The following is a 15,177-nucleotide window of genomic DNA, read 5'->3' on the forward strand; positions in this document are numbered from 1 at the left end:
CACAGCATGAATCTTGGATGGGAGCTCAAAAAAGAGCATAACTGGAAAAGATCTCAACGCTGACTTACATGAGGTCTAGATTTTAGAGTGCCCCACGGTGATGGCTTAGTTTCTCTTTCCAGGTCTCGTAGAGAGCAAGAGATGGACATGTCTGACTCGCGGTCTGGCAGTTTCAAGCGCAATGCTTTCAACTGTTGTCCAAAACCACTTTTGTGCATAACCACACACACACACACACACACACACACACACACACACACACACACACACACACACACACACACACACACACACACACACACACACACACACAGATACACGCACAGGAAAACAGACAAGATCTGATTTCAAACTAAAAGCAATATTTTACCAAAACACATCAAAAACAGGCCTTGCTCAATAATAAGAACTGAACTACAAAGGTAAACATCGCTGGGTGGTGATGTTTTATCATTCACAATCCAACAGATTTAACCAAACACGTGTTGGGTTCACAGCAGACCACACATATATTTGTACTCTTCCTATCTCACAATACGACCCTTCTAATTATCATCTGCTGGATGAGCAGCATTTACATATGATAAACTTTGGTTTTACTTTAAGTCGCCTCATCAATTTAACTTTATGCTCTCGCTTTCTCATGCACTATACTTTCAATCTTGCCAATATAATAGCAACGATTTTGTATTTAGTAAGGCTTAAAAGTAGGAATTGAGACCATAAACACATCAGCAATGTGTTTAGAGTGGCTGCAGATAAGTTAAAAAGTTAGACTTTTTGCTCATTGGCCTCCATAAAATCTGACTTCTTTTTGCGACCACAAGAGTCGCCCCCTGCTGGGTATTAGTAAGACTGTAGGTTTAAGGCACATGAATGTTATGTCCATCTTATGTCCAACACATAAAAGAACACCCACAACCACAAGACTAGACAGTGGCAATACCTAATCTTTGATTCATTTCAAGTTGCAACATTTTTGTCACTGTTTTACATTACTATCGTGTTAGTTAATATTTCTGTGATAACCTTGAGTAGTTTGGGGAAAGCTTTTTTTATTGACCCAGTAATGTACTCTGAGTTTAGGACCGACTATTGTTGCTCATCAGCCTAGTAAAATCCAATAACTTGGATTTATTTCACCCCCACCAAACACCATCTGATGTAGATGTTTTGAGTTACTTGGATGATTTGTTGTGACATTACCCCACAGTGTGCTGACAAGCTCATGTTTTATGTTTTTAAATGATAAACTAAAGCAGCGTGTGTCCTTATTTATACATTATCTAACAGAAAGTGAAATGCTGAGAGATGAACACACTCACTCTGCAGGGTACTCCACATGAAAAACATTTTAGCTTCAGAAATTTAATTAACCAACCAGCAGGAGTAACGAGTGTGTACACAGAAATGTAATGAAATGATCTGTAAATCAAATCATAACAGAACAACTGTCCAATTACTTGCAACATATGGATCTCTGAAAATCTTTGGCTTCAGCGTAATGAATACATCTCAGAGGACAATCATTTATGGATGGAAAAGTGACTTTACGTGACATAAACTTCTCAGTTATTATCTTGTGACTCTGTGACACATTGTGAAACATTTTAAATCACTAAATCACTATGCACAGAGACCCCAACACAGCTAAATGCTGAAATATGTTATTTTATAATCCTTTCTGTTAAATCTGGAGCAAATTTGTAACATTGTTTTTGCCTGCAAATTGTAAAACCTAAGTTAGCCTAGCATAGCACAAAAAAATAAACATGGAAGCCATTACCACGACTTTTCCCAATGCTCACTAATTGTTCACAAATAGCCTGTCTTCTATACTGTGAATTTAATAAAGCTGCTACTAGTAAACATTTGAAAAGTTTCAATGCAACTTCTTATCAATTCTACTGTTTCTGATACCTATGCTAATCTAAGCTAATTATCTATTAGCTATTGCCAGCTACACCTCAGTCATACAGGCCTAGAGAATGACCGCTGTGGCAGCAACAAGTAAAAGTGTGAAGTCTCCAGTATGTTATTGAGTGATTAATGGAGGTTACTGGTAGTCACTATGTGAAACTGGCTACCAAGAGGATGTTGCACCAAAAACCTTGTTAGCAGATTGCTGCTGTTGCATGAGAAACACTGACTTGTCTGCAAACCCTCACCAATTAGTCACCAAAAGGCAATGAAATTAAGGAAAGTACAACATGAAGACAGTTCTCCATTAAAGTAAAAGGTGCATCTTTTGAAACGCATTGGTTATAGCAGCAAAGCACAACATTTACTTAGTTAACTTTCTAGATTTCTGGTTTGAATTGTATATTTTTAAGTTTTACTAAGGCTTGGCCAGTAAATGGAACATCTTTGCAGATAATTCTACAACTTTCCTGCAAATTATCGGCAACTTCAGTAATTTGCTAGCAACCAAAGCAATCACACTTTTTTGTGTCTGGCTAACAGTTTAGTTGGCAGAAAGTACAATTTTAGATTTACCACAAATACCTTTCCACAAAAGGTATTTGTGGTAAAGGTGTTTGTCTGTTTGTTTGTTTTTTCACTCAAAAGAATAACCATTTAAACTGCAAAAGGTAGGAAAACTTTGTATGCGTGGTATAGAGATTTACAGTTATAATATTATATAACATGTTGCATAATTGTTGAAGTTACCATATATTATTTTAACTGGAATATAACTTGACTTCACACAGGGAGCGTTAGAGCAACAGAAACATGTGCAGGTGCGTGCCACCCAGCAAAAATTGAGCTTAAAACAGTAATTTAATGCAATATGAGATTTGCCTTTCATTTTGTGATTTGAGTAGAAAATAAACCAGCTCTGTTGCTGTGTTTTCATAGCATGCCTGACAAAACTACACCATAAAATAACCTTCTTCACGGTATGCATACAAAGATATCCTGTGCTGTATGGGAAGGAGGGGCTTAGTCTGGAAGTTACCCTATCAAATGTGTGCTTAAGTGTACAAAGTGTACAAAGCAAACTGGAGCTCACATTTGCAAATAAACACATGTGAAAAACATTTTTTTACCGCATTTTCTGAATCATCTATGTGAACCAAGCCCTTTGAACAAACATATATTCTTGTGTGCGCACCCTCGCTGTATGCCAGATCACTGACAATTACCAGATGGCACAGGGAGGCTAGACAGCCCAGATTAATCAGGGCATATGTCTTCACGCTGGATGTGACATTGGATGATGTGTGTGTCTACATAGCACAGGCTAGCCTGGATGTAGTGTGAGGTGATGTGTGTACTTTTTTATGTGCACACAGAAAAAAAAGCATGTAGGGGTTGTGTCTGTGCTAGGCGGTGGATGGTTTATGTCTGCAAATATCCTCTCTCACTCGTTCCAAATCTTGGGCTGTGTTCGCTTGACTTGGTGTGGGATCCTGTGTTTCAGATTTGTAGCATCCGAGTGTGTTTGAGAATACAGTTTCTGAACTGCTCATAATGTTTGCAATTGTTATGTGTATGCACCAGTGTTACTAAGTGACTGTCAGCCAATTTTAGTCAGCTGTTTGTGTTTCTGAACAAACAATTTCAGCACCGATGCATTAAATTAGCTTCCATACCCTATTTCTTTCACTGTCACTGACGTCTACAATAATAACATAGCTGAGGTTACATAATGAAAGTATTGTTTATCTTCCCTTAACCTGGGCACAGGCTGCTTAAAAACCAGCCTTTTTGCCAAGTCAAGTGCTTTACATTTGTAGTCGTTCTCATAACCAGCAGGGGGCAAATCTCTTGTTGCAGAAACAGGTCCGATCATGTCGAAGTCTGACCTCAGTAAACAATCTCCTGATGAGTAAATGTTTGCAGACGCAAGCTGAAGATACCGACCACCACAATGCTAAACTCAAAGCTCGAGAATGTCCACAAACCAGTGGGTGACTGTGTATTCAAACTATCAAAATGTTCCTTTGAGTTTTTCTGCTAAACCCATGTTCTTGCTTAAGGTGTGGATTTTTTGCATTCTGAGTGTCCAGATGGTGGTTAAAATGTTTAGCACCAATCATTTTTCAGCAAATAGAAGGACAATATGTTCCACTCTAGCTAGCACAGAGAAAGCTTTTATTGGCTGTTCCCTTATTTAAAACGAGTCGCCACAGCGGATGCATCCACATATTTGATTTGGCACAGATTTTTAGGCTGGATGCCCTTCCTGATGCAACCCTCCCAGGGATCTCCACCTTCTCTGTGTTAGCTACTATACTAGAGGATTTTTCTTTTTTTTTTTAACTGAAGCATTGACATTGCTAGAGGCTTGACAGGTTTTAAACTTTCCCCAAATGCAGAAGCTAGACCAACAATTACAGTGAAAGAAAGCATAGAGAAAAGTGCTCATGTGAATGGGTGAATGAGGCAAGCTGTATGAACTGCTTTGAGTCCACTATATAAGAACCAGTCCTTTTACTAAATGCTGCAGTTGTTTTAGGTAAGTGCACATTTTGCCATGTTCAAGTTAAGCTACTACCCTGGAAAGATAATGCAATACACCAATAACACCAATGTTAACTCCATGTATCCAAAATGAGATTTTTATGTTATGGAACCAGTGATCATTGCAGTGAAAACAACAACTCCATGTAACCCAACCTAAATGTCACTTTAATCCATGCTCTCTGTGATTGTGAAACTAGACTATTTGCATGTGTTTCTGTCATCTTCTTCTCACATTGTTGCTTTGTGGTTGGTTGCATAACTGCTCCATGAACTCAAATATAATGCAGCTTCACAGGTTCGACAAGATAGATAAAATAGTTAACATGAAAAGATAAGAGAAGGAATCAAGGGAAAGAGAAAGAAAAGACATCAACCACGCAGAGTGGTCAGGCTGCATACTACCCACAGCATCGCTCTCTGTCCTTTAATCTTTCAGTGCCGGGCTAATTCTTATTGGCGTTATCAAGATTTCTCCCTCCTTGTTTTCACTTCTTCTTGGCTTGCAGACTCCTCTTCAAAAAGCTCTTGGCTCTTTCTACAGTTTGTCACAGAGGCAATCCCCTTCCTCCACTAAAGGTCTTTACATAAAATCCACAGTTTTAGTGTTTTGCAAGTAGGAAGTCTTTAGATTCCCCAAGTGGTTTTAAGTCCAGTCAAAGGTAAAATAAAAATGAATTACTTTTAAAATCACCACAGTCCATTGTGTAAATCTCATTCTCAGCCATACATATGTACAGAACTCCCATCGCACACTTAAAAAAGAAGTTTTTGCTTTGGTTTGATTGTTTCATTTTCTTCTGCAGCCGTTGATGTGGAGAGTAAAGTTTTTATTTTGTGTAAGATCTTCAAATCCAAACCAAGGGTTTAATTTTTTCCCATAAAAAGGTCACTGACATATTCACACATGTAGGGTCATGTTATATTGAGATCTAGATAGCATGGTGGACTAATTTCTGAACTTCACCTAGAAGGTTGTGATTTTATTTTTTTCCTGTGGCAAATTCCCCCTTAAGAATCAACTGTAAATCAAAGTCCTCACATTTATTTCTTTTTCACAATTGCACATGTCTTTTATCTTGAAGTCTTGCTTTCTCTTAATCGAGAGAGCAGGAAAGGCAAATCCACTATCCTCTTGCAGTATTCTTCACCCATGTAGATCTTTCAAACCCCAGTTCTTCCATCCTTCAGTGCATCTGCCCAAGCAAACACTGACGATCCAGACCTCCATTTCCTCTTCTGTCTATAGGACCATTTTTTTCCCCCCAATCAGTGGATATTCAAAAGGCCCCAAGCTCTCCAGCCCATCTGTTTATCCATCCATTGTCCCATCGCTTCTTTTTTTTTTTCTCCAATCCTTTCCTCTCAGAGGTCCAGACGGAAGGCGCCAAAGTAGCTAGCAGATTCTTCTGCATTTACCATGGTGGGGGAAGAGACAGAGACGAAGATCTCGTCACCGGCCCTCAGTTCAAAAAGTCCTCCCTGGTAAACGGAGTGTAGGGCGTACTCAGCGTCTGGAGCCCAGCACTTGGTTCCCACACCTTTCAGGAGCTGGAAAAAAATTACAAAGTAGAGAAAATCATCCCAGTGCTAATGACAGTGCTGAAAGGTACAAATACTTCAGGGTGATCTTTGATTGTTTTAGGAAAACAGAGATGCTGTACCTGTATGGGGCTTGGGTAGGACGTTTTCTTGTAGACGCACTGCACCAGTTGGTGGCTGACGCTGCGCTGGTCCCCCTCATTTGCAGATGGGGATGGATAACGGAAATACACCTGGACAAAGGTGGAAATAAGTTAATGCAGTGACTTGTTTTATGTTTTTTCCTCTTTGACGTGCCCTTGTTTTTGACAGAAAAGCAGGTTTCCTGCAGTCTACCTTACAGGTAGACCCTACTTGTAAGGTAGACCCTACTTGTAAGGTAGACCCTACGATAATGAATCCAATCATGTTGTAAACAACAATTAATGGTTAATAAAATTGAATTTACAACAGTCACAGACACCTTTATTCAGCAGCTATCACTACAAGGTTAATTAATGACAAACTTGTCATGTTAAAACACACAAAAATATGGCAAAGTGCCTGGAGCATCTCCTCCATCTGCATAGCTTTCTCACCTGTGAGTACAGATAGTACCTCCCATCTTGGGGCACTCGGAGCTTCCCATTAGACAGGGTCATGTTGTGCAGGTGAGCTCCTAGGCTCTGATTGGCCCATGAGCGGACCAAATGGCGGCAGGACTGATGAAGACCAGGCATGATGCTCAGGGAGGAAGAAAACCCTGTTGGCAAAGATTAAAAAAGTGTCAAGAGACAAATTCTAAACAGAAGAGGGAAGAAAAACTGTCACATGGGGATGGAAAATAAAAGGAGTGGGGAAAAACAAACCAGCTAAAGCCTAGAAATCATAGATTGGATGTAATAAAAAAAAATAAATCAATACCAGGTTTAAAAACTAAGCAAAGACACATATCAGTGAGTGTTTGCCTAAAGCTCAAAAGCGGCAGCAGCTGGCAAAATGAACCTTGAATAAATACAGTTTGTGACTCCAGAGTAGTGCGCTTCTTTCTTACAGCCGCCAAAGTTGAGCAATAGTTTGCCTTTTCCCCTAAAGCCCTTAAAATATTGAGAAACATCTGAAATACTGAGTTAAAAAAGATAAAATCCTGTGATTTAAAAAAAAGCACTTTTAATTACAGTATTATTTAAAATTTTGGTGAACGATGTTTACATTACACAGTTGAGCCACCATGTCTATTGGACAATGTAGGCGATGTGGATTTTCCTTCTGAGTACTCTGTAACAGGGCACTCTGAAGTGCACATTCAAACTTGTACAATGGCCACTTAAAGCAGAAGTGGTGATTTAATCTTTGGTTAAGCCTGTTTCACCGGTAAGAGGCACCAACTTGAAGCCAAAGTCCTGTAAGATGCAGGAAATACTGAATACTGCTGACTAGAACCATGTGTAGCAGTTTTCCTCATGGCAGAAATTAAACATTTAACACAAGTGATTTCTCGTGCATGCTGGCTTTATTTCCTCTGCCACGTGTACTTGTGTGACTAGTGTGCAAATCTGAAACACTGCCATCAACAATAGAAGCGTAAGTCTATAACACTACAATGTAAATGCTGTGATTTATTAGCACATAACCATCACAGAGACCTTAACTGAATAAACTCTTCCATCTGATCCAACGCTGAAAAATGATTTTCAATCCAGAAGTGCGAGAAACTGCAGTTCCTTTAGTGGCCACTTGAGGCTCCAAAAACAAGTCACTTTCCAAAGGCTTGCATTAAAAAACATGTTTACAGCCTGATACCAAAAACTGCATTAGCTTTTCTCTTCATAAGAACTCCATGCTGGGTGATTTTTTATTTTAGAACACATCCACCTGGATACTGAAGGGATGGGGGGGTACATTCACTTTAAATGAAAAGTTTTCCCAAAAGAGCTTCACCTCTGCCAGTCAATGAAGTGGACTGCACCATTGTGTACGTGCTGTTTTAGCAGGTACTATCCAAAAAATAATATGACTTACTGTATGGAACAAACCATCCAAGACGTGTGTTACTGACCTGTTGTCTGTGTGACAGTCGTGACAACTTGGTCTTCAAGATGCACTGAAACTGGAAAACGGTAAACGGAGATGGTGTGCCTTTAAGTACAAGTTGCATTTTTTGAAACTTGTTGGCTGCACCTCTGCAGTGCAACTTTTACTTTGAATGTAAAAGTAAATTTATTGTACAGTTTTTCAAGTTGCACTGCTGCTCAGCTAATAGTTAGCAAGCATTCGCAGACAAACATGAAAAACAGGAAACTGAGGCAGTTTGTTACCAAACAAATCGATTGCTTGGAGGTTTTTGGTGCAGCAACTTCTGTGCAACCAATTTCCAGCCAGGAACTATCAGAAACCCTAACAACCAGTCAGGAAAGACGCAGTTGCAACTAGCAAATGGTGATGTCCAACATGGCGATAATTCATGGCATAACTCTTAATGTCTGCAAAATGTGTGCAAGCTTATCTTCATTAACTAATACGTAAGCATGCTGTGCTTTTGCTGTGCTTTTGCTGTCCACATAAGGTACCTTAGGGCTCCAAACAAACCAACGTGGCAACAGCCAAAAGGCAAACTCTGAAGCTTCAAAACGGACAGTCGAAACCCAGATGGCAAAGTCATGGTGACGACTTAAATTCTTTACACTCTCAGTTGTAATTAGTCGGGTCATAGCTTGTGTGTGCCAGCGTGAAACAGTTTTCTTCATGTGTAGGATAACTTCTCTTTCTAAGAAACACCCATCGCGGATCAAAGTTCCTCCAGTACTTCCTTATGAGAAATCCAGGCTTAATGTGTGAACCTCACCCTCTTACAGACACACAGTCTTTCTAGCTCTTGCACACACACACACACAGCACATTTCTTACCCTTTGTCAACTCAGTGGAAATAACATAAGGAAGGCTTTGCCAGATTGTCAACACCCTTCAGCTTGCACGACCGATTCAGATGAAACAATACCAAAGTCATGAAAAACACATTCCAACTTTAAATTCCATGTTTTATAACGTGTGTGATTCTGATCTGTGAACTATATAAATATCTACTTTACTGCCACATACAGCATACTGGTAGACCTCACAGACTCAGCTTAAAACTTCAGTGTTTCTTAGTAAATGCCTCGGGCACACAGGAAGTGGTACGAAAAAGAGCAGCAGAGTAGACTTTAATGTGCTTCTAAACATGCTACACAGGAAAATGGGGAAGAAAATGTGATTTGGAACTTTAACAGATGGAATAACTTAATAATCCACCCATTCATCTTTTTTAATTGGTTATACAGATAGGACCAGTGGAAGGGCTGGAGCCAATCTCTGCTATCATTGGGCAAAAAGTGGGGTACAGGCTGGACAGGTTGACTTCCATCACAGTTCACTAATTTTGATTAAATACATAATCAAACATACATGTTTTTGGTTTCTGGGAAACCAGAGGCCCCAGTGTGCACCAAAGAACTCGATAATAATACATTTTATTTCTTTGTGAATAATTTTAATAAACAAAGCTTCCTAAACAGGACTGTAGTGTGTGTAAATCTGAAAATAGCCACTGGGTGTGCGTGACACTCACGGACTGTAGCGCTACATTTCTGTGATCTAAGGAGCTTGGAAAGAAAAGCTCTAGACTTCTTTAAGTTTCTTGAAGATTTTTTATCTTTCATCCGAGAAGCTTCTTCAGATTTTTTTCTTTAGATATTTTTTAAACTTCATGAGCAGCTGCTCCCAATGCTCGTCAGTGTTCCTTAGTCTAATTCAGTCCAGATGTCTGAACCATGTAGGAACCAAAACTGTTTATGTGCTTATCGTTGATTTTAACCAATCAACCCACAGTTTTGTGCATGCTCGGCACATGCAAAACATACGGCTCAGCGGCAAAACTTTCATTTTCTTCTCCGACTTCCCGAAATCTTTCGCCTAGATTAATGATGACCGCTTAAACACAGATGCCTCACCTTGAGAACTGGCGTCTCTGAGGGTCAAGTGGGCAGATGGCCTCTGGGTCACGGGGCTCATAAACTTTGACCCTGAGTTGTTGAAATTGTGAGGCATGGTTCTCGCCTCTAAGGGAGAAAGGGGATCAAAGAACATTAAAAAAGTTAGTGAGAAGGTGTGTGTCTGTCTGTGTTTGTGTGTGTGTCTGTAGACAAAGGGATGCTCACCAGTGAAGATGCGCTTTGAGATGATGCTATCTGCCACCTAAAAGAAAATATAGAAAAACATACAAGTCAACAAAAATGTGAGAATAAGAAAAAAAAGGAATTGTTCACTTTATGCTGTTAAATTTAACATCTTAGCGTGACCTAAAAAAAAAGAATGTGCAAACTCACTGCTGGATAAAAAGGAGGTTAATGTAACATGGTGAGCTAGACTAGCTTGTTTCATCTGAGTAACGCAAATAACAAAGGATTATTCACACAGGGCTGGATAGGATACAGCTGATTCATCTAATGCCATCCACCACAATTACCGGACATGTAAAACGATATAAAATTGTAATATTTGTGTAAAAATCTAACATTCAAACTTTTGTTGATAAGTAAACTAAATCAGCAAAAATAAAGTAATTTTTAAAGTTTATTTAATTTATTTTTGTATATTTTGTATACTTTTTGTTTTTTGTCTAAAATTAAATCTCTATATACTATTTACATGTTTTAAATACATTTATTTATTTAAATTATTACATTTCTATTTTTTCCAATGCTTTTTGAAGCATAATAAAACATTAGCAATAAGCAAATAAAATATAATGGTTAACTTAATTCTCTAATGCCTGACAGGAGGTCAACTTAGGTCTGATGACTGTTGTAAATACATGAGCATAAATCAAAGTTACATGAACTTTCCATAATGTTCCAGAGAGAGGGGAAACTGCTCTTTAAGTTAACTACAGTACATACAGTACATATTAAATAACTGAGAAAATTGTAAATAGCTTGATTGAATTATTTCAGGAAATCAGAGGATCTCCAGTCACAGTCACATTGCATAGCCACAGGAGCACAACATCCTTAAACTATACACGGAATCAGTCTTTAATTAATCATTAAAGCAATTAAACAGCACCACAATAAGGTTTTGAACTTGTGAATTATTGGTCCCATAAATCACTCCCCCACAAATGTTGTCTGTAATTGGATAAAGTACAAAACACTAAGTGTATGAAAGTCAATTTAAAGATAAAGGCACTGTGTTGTACTGTAAGTGTTGTCTGTCAGTCCATTTTTACAGCTTTGTAACTGTTAATAAAGATGAGCTTGTCCAGCTAGAGTGAGAGTCGAAGGTGTTATTTAACTCTGACTGTAAAGTGAATCATTAACCTGCAGTTGTTTCTTTGGGCTCCTCAGACAGCCAGAGCCAGTTTTATGGGTGTGAAGTGGCTGCAGTGGACACAGTTGTTTTGTTTGTGTCGACTGTTCTGTAATGAATTTATTGATTCTATAGTTAAGTAATATTTGTACAGCCCTAAAGTAGCAATGTGTCATGGTTGAGCTTCGTGATGTTTACGACACCGTCCCAGCTTTGATTCACATAGGGAAAAGAAAGTTTGCTAAGAGAGGAAACCTTAAGGCAACAAACATGTTCTAGGGACAAGACAAAAGCAGAAGTATTGAAATTACAACACGAATCATTGTGAATATATCAGATAAAGATAAAGATGTAATATTTGGTTTTTTAAGTTTAGCTGCTAAAGGTAAAAGATATTTTCTTTTTTCACAGAAAAATCTTCAGTTGACCCAAAATGCTGCACTGAGAGCACTAACTGGGACTAGAAAGAGAGAGCATATTTCTCCCATTTTGGCTTAGTTTTGGCTCCCTGTTTAATCCAGAATCAAGTTTAAAATATAAAGTCTTTAATAATCAGGCCCCATCTTATCTTAAAGAGCCTTCAGCTTTCAGGCCCCTCATCTGTGGAAACAGCTCCAATTAAGGTTTGTTAGACAGACTCTTTCAAGATGAAGTTTTCCGTATAGTTATGCTGGACCAGGTGACCCTGAACCATCCCTTAGTTACGCTCCTAAAGACTGAGATTGCTGGAGGATTTCCCATGATGCCATTACTCCTCCAATCCCTTCTTTCTTCCTTTGTACACCACTATTGCATGTCATTAACTTTTGTCCCAGACTGCCTTTTGTCCTGTTTATTGCCTATGGTCTATTACCCCCTCACTCCCAAACCAGTTGCAGCAGATGGCTGCCCCTCCCTGAGCCTGGCTCTGCTTCTTCCTCCCCGCCATCGTAAAGTGCTAGTGGAGCTCTTCCTCTAAGACCTTGCAGGTCTTCACGTCACAACAAAGTGCCTTGAGATGAGTGTTGCTGTGAACTGGTATAATTTATCTGAATTATTTTAGCGTAGCTCAACTAACTTTGGTACACTTCTCTCAGTGAGAATGAGGGAGAGGGACCTGATCCTGATGAATAATGACTACAGGAGAAAGAACATTCAGGACATTTTCATCAGCAGAGAATGTGTGGAGAAGTTTCAGACTTAGCTTAGTTTTAAAATTGGACAATACACTACATGCTCTTTTTTTCTTTCATTTTACACTCTCCTGTCTTTTTTGCCTTCTTTCATCATCTCAACTCTTAAATATAAACTTTCCTTTTCTTCCCTCAACAGCACACACTTCCCCGTCGTCCAGTCTCTGGTTTATTTCTCCTGCTCCTCTCTATCATTTATGTTCCCAGGGAGTGGCTTTTGTTTCATCCCAGGTGTAGACACAGCCAGGACCAAAATACAAACAACTGACAAATTCAAAGAATAAAGAACAAACAGCCAAAAAAACAAGCCGACCCTCAACAGCACAAAGTATGTTCTAGTAAAGTGTTTGGGCAGCTCGTGCTGCCAGAACAGCTTCGGTGTGCCTTGGCATTGATTCCTCAAGTCTCTGGAACATCAATCTAACAAATGATATGCCTTTATTTAGTGTTTTGATGATGTGGTGGAGAGTGCTGTCCAAAGCATGGGCCCAAAGATCTCCCACAGGTGTTAAACCGAACTGAAATCTGGTGACTTAAAGCGAAAGCATATGATTCTCATCAAACCACTCGGTGGCATTGTCATCCTGGAGTCTGCCATGAGAATACAAGTGTTTTAAACTGATCTTTTCCTCTAAGGAATCAAGAAAGCCAACCCCTAACAGAGCCACCAGACCCCATAACGGCAAGGGTCAAGGGTCAAAGTTCTTCCTTTAATTTGTCACGCGTGCACACACACACACAGATGCGTTTTGTCTCTCACACACACTCAGTAAATCTTCTTCTCCTACACACTGCTTTCTCTACTGACACGTGTTCCTTTTTTTGTCTCTCCCACTTTGTAAATCAAGCTTCAGTTGCCTTTTGTGCATAAAATAGATTTCCCTCAGCTTTAACTTACTTAGCGAGCTTTTCATTTATAATTCCTTTTACTTCTCTCCCCCCTTTTGCCTGTTCTCTCTCCCTTTCCCCCATTTCTACTACATGTCTGCCCACTCTGCCCACCTGTTGGGCTCATGTGGTCAATCTGAAGTGCCCCGAAGCTGGGCACTGAGCTCCTATTGAAATAAATCTCTGCGATTAATTTGCAGAAATACCACAATATCCTGAATATGATTAATTCCATTTTTAATGGTCACCCAGCTGCCCATGTGATGTTATTCTTGGCAGTGGGATTGTTTCTCCTGCACTGAACACTCAGCTCAACCTGCAAATTGAGCATGATTGCTCTGGGGTTCAGTATGTGTGTGTGTGTGTGTGTGTGTGTGTGTCAGCGTGACACCACGGCTTGTGTATATCCTATGTACTCTAAGGGGGGAACACAATATAGAAAAGTGCAACACAGAGTGTCGGCTGGTCTCGCTCGGCGTAGCGTGCCTGTCTCTGCCTAACGTTCCTTGGGTCCTGAAACCAGAAAATTACCCCCACACACACTTAAAGAGAGAAAATTGCCAACAGACTTTCTGCCCTGCATGTGGCTGCAGTTGAAGAAAGAAAGGGGAAAAAAAACAACCCAGAAAAACACAGTGTTTCAGAAGCTTTCAAGCTCTTTCAGGGCAACTCTGGAGCAACATGTTTTCATTATGTCTGCTGTCTCTGATGCTTAAGCTCTCACTTGGGAAACTATGGGATGGCTACAGCGTGACATCAGCTACATGCATAATGCTGCACACAGGATTGGAAGGTTTCAGTGGCATCCTGAAAGATTCTGGACCAGCAGCACTTTTAAATGTGAAACCAGTGTCACTTGGAGTTATAGTGCTTTGTTTCCTTTACTGCCATTTGCCATCTGGTTTTTATTTACAACCTTCTGTATGCAGTAACATATGCTCGCTGGCCACTTCATTAGGTACAAGGTGTCAACCGCTCACTAATGCAATCAGCCAATCACATGGTGGCAACTGCATGCATTTAGGTATATAGGCATGGTCAATACGACCTTCAAATACCAAATAGGAAATAAAGCTGAGGAAGGAAGTAATAATAATCGCTTATTACAACCAAGGTATTCAGAAGAGTGTCTCTAAACAGACTGCAGCTCAATCCTTGAAACAGATGGGCTACAGCAGCAGAAGACCACACTGGGTGCCATTGCTGTCAGCTAAGAACAGGAAACTGAGGCTACAGTTCACACAGACTTAATCATATTGGACAATATATTGGACTATATTGCACATATACATATAAAGCACATTCTCACTTTTAGTCTTATTTTAGAATGTGTACTTGAGTGGGTGTTGTGTGTTTTGTGTACAAGGCGTCAAACTTGCTTGAAATAAATGGCAGGCCCTGATGTGAAAAGATAAAGCACATTTTAGATAAAAATGATTCCTGCGGGATTTTCCATAAAGACATAAAACACACAACTGGCCGCAGTGAAAGTAAATCATGTTCTGAGCGAGGATGATTTTTCTTGCACTGTCCAAGTCCATTGCTATGAGAGTTAAGAAACACTTGCTGAAAAATGGAGTGTGAGGGAAGGAAAATGAGTTCTGACATCTTAAACATATAACGTAAAAACACATCTAAGTGTTGTTCTGCATAAGTAAACACAATATTTCCTTCAGGTGAGCCGATCGCATGAATTATACCTCAGTGGAAACTTGCATGGCTTGTTTTCAGTATGATGAATTGGTAATAAAGGGAACTTTTTTCTTTCTTTCTTTCTTTCTT

General features: G+C 39.5%; 1 protein-coding gene across 1 annotated transcript in view; it reads right to left on the minus strand.

Moving 5' to 3' along the window:
* Positions 1 to 345: 345 nt before the first annotated feature.
* tnfsf10l (TNF superfamily member 10, like) overlaps positions 346 to 15,177 on the minus strand; it is a 72,919-nt gene continuing 58,087 nt past the window's right edge. The window contains exons 3-7 of the mRNA XM_026162602.1: positions 10,186 to 10,222; positions 9,979 to 10,086; positions 6,588 to 6,751; positions 6,132 to 6,242; positions 346 to 6,018 (exon numbers count right to left, since the gene is read on the minus strand). Of these exons, the coding sequence (XP_026018387.1) occupies positions 5,833 to 6,018; positions 6,132 to 6,242; positions 6,588 to 6,751; positions 9,979 to 10,086; positions 10,186 to 10,222 (606 nt within the window). The 3' untranslated portion in view covers positions 346 to 5,832. The remainder of the gene's footprint in view (positions 6,019 to 6,131; positions 6,243 to 6,587; positions 6,752 to 9,978; positions 10,087 to 10,185; positions 10,223 to 15,177) is intronic.

This window comes from Astatotilapia calliptera, chromosome 3, assembly GCF_900246225.1.
Source record: "Astatotilapia calliptera chromosome 3, fAstCal1.2, whole genome shotgun sequence".
Classification (NCBI taxonomy): domain Eukaryota; kingdom Metazoa; phylum Chordata; class Actinopteri; order Cichliformes; family Cichlidae; genus Astatotilapia; species Astatotilapia calliptera.